General features: G+C 27.7%; 1 protein-coding gene across 1 annotated transcript in view; it reads right to left on the reverse strand.

The window, feature by feature from the left end:
- The window catches only part of LOC117174807, a 167005-nt gene that overhangs the window by 158739 nt on the left and 2239 nt on the right, over nt 1–6027 (reverse strand). The window contains exon 2 of the mRNA XM_033364185.1: nt 3993–4478. Within this exon, the coding sequence (XP_033220076.1) occupies nt 3993–4130 (138 nt within the window). The 5' untranslated portion in view covers nt 4131–4478. The remainder of the gene's footprint in view (nt 1–3992; nt 4479–6027) is intronic.

The following is a 6027-nucleotide window of genomic DNA, read 5'->3' on the forward strand; positions in this document are numbered from 1 at the left end:
TTACTAGCTTAGTGCTGGGCCGCGGGTTTACAGAATGTAGATTTTAAGTTTGTTTCGAAAAACTTCGAAATTAGTTAGAAATTTAGAAAAATAGTGTGCTTTGCAGTGCTTGCAATTCAAATGTAATGAGTAACGATTGCAGTGCCACTGTTTACCCCTAACCGCCACAGGCACGAAATTGCACCATAGCGTGGCATACCCCTGGACCTAACAGTATTTGCTCCCGGACGCTGCGGAAGTTTAACGTGGTACCCTCGAGCGTAAAAATCTAAATTTGACCAAGAAAACATTTGCGGCCCACTTTTTATTCTACATGATTTCAAGAGTATAAAAAAACTATATTTTCAAATAGAAAAAAAAAAACAATTTTTATATTTTTTTTCTTCAAAAAATCTAATTCACTATTGATTTTAAAAAAACAAATATAAAATTCTTTTTTAAATATATCGTTAGAATAATCTGAAAGTACATGAAAAGCGCTTTCCAAAACACGACACTAGTATTACAATCCGACCATCCTAAAACGTAAAGGTAAGAAACGCGTGAAATGCGTCGAAACCAGTTGATAAATAAACCTATGGTTTGGTGAATTGTTGCAGGTCCAGTAGCAATATAATGCAGCGAAGGTTCAACCCGATCTAAACAAAATAAACTTTAGGTGGGAACACATTTGACATATTCTGCCCCATATAGAAGTTTTAAAACCATAAAAAAATTAATTAAAACTTGTAAATACTTCAAATACTGAAAAATTTAGATTTGGAAAAAAAAGCTTTTTAAGAATTTTGAAAGGTTTCAAGAAAAAGAATTTTTTTTACATTCCTAGGAAAAATTAAAATGGTTTTTATTTTTTATATTAATTTTTAGATAATTTAATAATACATTAAAATATTACCATTAGTTAAGGCATTTTATTTCTTAATCATTTTTTTAAATTTAAGGTAAGTTTGCATCAGCTTCAAACCTTTTACAGAATTTAAAAGGTTTTCAATAGATTAAAAATATTTTAAGACTCAAACAGATTGCTGACAAAATATAAAATATTTGTTGGTTTCTTCTAAACTTCTAAAATTCCTTAAATCTTTTAAAAATTACTTTAAGAACAAACTGATAATACTTATTTCCTTGCTTTCAAAATTCAGAATCTAATTTTAGCTCGAATTTGGGTGTAAACGCAGGCATAGGGTGCGATTGATGAAGAATTTATTTATTCTAAAAAAGCTAAGAGCGAGAAAAAGTTCGATATAAAGTGTGCGCAGAAGAAAACAATTTTTGTCCATCACTTGAAATCCGTCGGATAATTGAAAAAAAGATAGAATTTAACAAAATTGCGATGATTTGATTAAAAGAATTAAAATTTTATTTTCGCAAAAAAAATCTACACTTATATTTGTTGCCAATTTTTTTTTTAATTTGACCTTCTGCAAGGAATGCCAACTTTTATTTTTAAGAAGAGAGTCGGCATGAGGGTCGATTGTATTCATTTAATTAAGTAATGAGGTAAGTAAGTAATTAGGCAATTAAGTAATTAAAAAATAAATAAAAATGAGAGTATTTATATCTCTTCAAAGCAACTTACCGAACTCTTCAGTAACGCAATGTGAATCAGTCCTGCCTTTGACATGACATTTTATAATTTAATTGACCTTAATGCCATTAAAATGTATATTTTCCAGCAATGTAAATTTTGCAGTTAATATCGTAAAACATTTCACCAACAGATATGTACTAAAACTTAAATTAATTGGCATACATTTTTATTTCATTTTCAATTCCACAAAAAATATTATTTTTGCCGCCACACATAGGGGCCAAAACTTAAATTAAAAATGTCAAAAATGATGAAATGCACTTTTTATCCAATTCTCAATTATAGTGAGGTAAAACCGAATCAATTGTTTAAAAATTTTATTATTATTGTTAATAATATTACATTAAAATAATGATATGAAGTTGCAGATGTTTCTGAAATTTTCAACTATTTGTCTACTTTTTGCTTGAAGTTAGTTAATAAATAACTCAACTTAACTAAAATAATTATTCAAACAAATTATTATTCTTCATAACTATCTTATTTATTAATGATAGATAGTTGTGGTTTATTTTGAGCTTATTCACTTTTTACCAAATTTTTCCTTAGCAAAGTAATAATGAATGCAAGTTGAAAAACATGCATATTCAAATAATTTATTATTATTAATAACTATCTTTTTTTTGAGTAATGCTAGAAAGTAGAAGATTTTCTGAAATTTTGAGTTTTTCTTTAATATTTTTTTTAGGGACAAATAATAATTATCAACATTACTTTCTGAAAAAAGAATATTTCAAATTTCTGTTTTATTTTAGAAAAATATATTCAAAAAAATAAACAGATTGTTTAAAATATGATTCCCATTAGCGTCTTTTTATAATTTCTTGATAACCAAAAAGATAAAGCAAAGTTAAACATTTCAGGAAAAAAATCTTAACTTTCTAGCACTTGTCTAAGAGAAGATAGTTATGAGCAATAGTACATTTTTCAAACAACTATATCTTGTATTATTATATGTAAAAAGATAATCATTAACAAAAATAATTGGTTTAATGAAATATTTTAACAATGATAATATATACTTCACATATTAAATATTACCTCACTTTAATTGAAAATTGGGCAAAAAATTATAGATTCTTTAAAAAAACCTATCTCTATTCTAAGAGAAAATTGATTAAAAATAACGAATAGTTTAAGCAATTAAGGTAAACATCTAATTATCAGTAGAAATTATTATTCAATGCATTTGAATGCATTTTAAATGCATTATTAGACCACTCTACTGAGCAATCACATGATACAACAACACTGACACAAATAAAACATTTTTATATTTTAATAAATTTTAAGAAAGCCCGATTTTAAGTTAAGAATTAGGAGAATTTCTTATTTTTTCTTAATTGAAAACTAAAAATGTATTACATAAAGATAGAAGAATGGGCCCCTATCTGTGGCTGGAACAATCTTAATTTTCACGACATTATAAGTAAAATTAAAATTAATGTAAATTAAATGAAGTTTCAGCCCCTATCTGTGGCTGGAAGAACCTTAATTTTCACGACATTATAAGTAAAATTAAAATTAATGTAAATTAAATGAAGTTTCAGCCCCTATCTGTGACTCAAATGTTTTATAGCATTGACTTTCAAATGTACCAGATTTACAAACATCTTTTTGAAAATATTAATTACAATGGAATACAGGTCAATTTAATTATGCCTTTTCTGAAAAGTCCAGTGAGTACAGTGCGGGACGAAACATGAAAAATCTTATTTTTATTTTAAAAACTTTATTTATTAATGAATTGGAAAACAGAAATCCCCATTACAAAATTTTCATTGCAATTGTCTTATTTATAGATAGATTACATCTTTGCTGGTCAATTTTTGCACTAGAAATGCATTATAATATTAACTTCATAATTCACCAAATTTGCAAGAAGCATACAAAATTTGGAAGATATACATTCTAATGGAATTTCGATTGATTAAGTTATATCCGGTGAGTTAGTCCGGGACGCAATATAAAAAATCTATTTTTTTAAAAATGTTTATCATTTTTAATTAATTGCAGAACAAACATAAAAATCCTTAGGAGAAGGTGCGGTGACATGAAAAGCGTAAAGAGTGGTTTCAAAAATTTCACAATGATGATTTTTGAGTTTACTTGGGATGCAAAAAAAAGCAGTATCTCAAATTCTCCTTGACGGAAGCGATTGTATTCACTAATGATTGTTTAGGTTAGGTCCGCAGGGCCACCACCTATTAGATCGTGTTTTGAAGTTTACAGTTCACCCTGTAAAACTACCTTCAGCCGGAAAAAATTCAAGCTTGACAAAAGTTACAAAACATCAAAATAAAGGCACTAAATTAATTTGGAGACCTAATGAAACGAGAATTAGAACAATTCTTAAAGTAAAATTGCAGTGAAAGCGAAAAAAAATAAAATAAAAACAAACCTCTTGAAAGCCCAGTGAATCTTGGCTCAGGAGATCAGGGCAAATGAAATTTTCATTTCTGTTCATCGAATTAAAGGAAGTCGCCGCCCACGTGGAACCCAAGAAGAGCGTAAAAATGATCCCGCACCACTTCATCATCGCACTCACAGGAGTTCGATTCTTGATCGGAACCGGAAACACTTTTCTGATGAGGAAGGAATCGCGTTGGACCTTCCTCTATTATCTCGACATAACAACTAGAGCGAGTTCTTTTTCTTTCTCGTATCAACACGTACCCGCATGTACAATTACTATTTTATTATTCCACGGACCGACCTCGGACCTCCAATTCCTGTCACTGCTGTCACAGCTCTTCTTCACCAGATCTCTTCCTCCCTATTCTGGACTATTCAATTTCAATCTTAACGTCCGCACGCGCAACACTCGCGTCGACGCAAAAGTCCAATTTTCGAAAACGCATCCAGTTTTTTAGCATTTAAAGTTTATCTAAAAAATTTGATAATCCACATTGTAATTCGATTCTTTCATCTTTAGAGATGATGGATAGTTTATGATGGATTTCAAGCTAATAGAACAATATTCATTGCACCGATTTTTCTAAATTTAATAGTCTTCTTTGTCTCTGTTTAATCAAAAAGACCTTTTTAAAAGAATTTTTTTATTAGAGAGAATCGTTTTGTTTATTTGTAACTAATACTATGTCTACTTGAACCGAATTTCGATATAAATAGCCGGACTTTTTCGATACGTTTAGACTAGGGTGGTCCAAATTTTTTTTTCTCGAATTTTCTTTTTCTCATGTTTTATTTTTTTCAAATGTAAAAAAAATGTTTTTTAATGCATATTTAGAAGTCCCGTAAGCTCCAATAAGATTAATAGGTATTTTCCCATAAAAAAGACGATTTTGTACATTTCATTTGGAATCATCAATAATAAAATATTATGTTTTACTGATCATAAGATGTTGAAATACATTTATTAAACAATTCCTTATTGTTTTGATCAAGTTTCTCTTAGAATATGTTTAGAAAGTCGGGGTTTTTCTGAACTTGGAAAAATTCTTTTAACTTTTCAGATAGAACAAGGCAATATCATTTACACTTAACAAAAATAATTGTTTGGACAAGTTATTCATTTTGTAATAATATTCCATTTAAATAATACTAAAAAGTTGTGGTTCATACAGAAATTGTTCACTTTTTGTAAAATTGAAATTTTCAGTTTTTCCTAAATTTTAACTTTGTGGTCACTTTTCACTTAAAATGAGCTAATATATAATGCAAAATTTAAAACAATTATTTAAATAATTATTTATTGTTTATAAGTTTCTTATCTTATAATAATGCCAGAAAGTTGTACTTTTTTCTAAAACTTTGATTTTTATTTATAAACAAATAATAAATAAACATCTTTGGTATTATTATTTTTTAAACGTTAGAAAAAGGGTAAAAATAGTACATTTCGCAAAAAATAGAATACCATTTGAAAATGATTTTTTAAAGGTTCATTTACTATTTGCTAATAACTAAAAGGTCTAATAAAAGCTGAAAATTTCAGGGGAAAAACGCAAATTTTGAAGAATTACTCTAAGAGAAGGTAGCTGTAGATAAAAATAAATTGTTTAAACAATTATGCTTGTCAACTTGAATCAATTAATACCTTACCTAATAAAAAGTGGTTAGAAGGTTAAAAATTTCAGAGAAAACCACAACTTTCTAACGCTACTCTAAGATAGTATTGTTATAAATACTAGTACATTGTACAAATAATTGTTTTTCCAATTCAATTGAAAATTTCCTCACATTAACTGAAAAGTTAAAAGCAAGTAGATAAACTCAGAAAGATCCTCGACTTTCTAACTCTTTTCTAAGAGAAATATTGTCTATAAACATAACTAAACTGTTAACAAAATTATTATCACATCTAATAATCAATATGAAGTAATATTTTATATATTAAAAACAATTCGTGTTAAAAAAACAGAAAAAAAATTAACTCTAAAAAAAGCGCAAAACCCATTTTAAATACGTGTTAA

The sequence above is a fragment of the Belonocnema kinseyi genome, chromosome 6, assembly GCF_010883055.1.
Source record: "Belonocnema kinseyi isolate 2016_QV_RU_SX_M_011 chromosome 6, B_treatae_v1, whole genome shotgun sequence".
Classification (NCBI taxonomy): Eukaryota; Metazoa; Arthropoda; class Insecta; order Hymenoptera; family Cynipidae; genus Belonocnema; species Belonocnema kinseyi.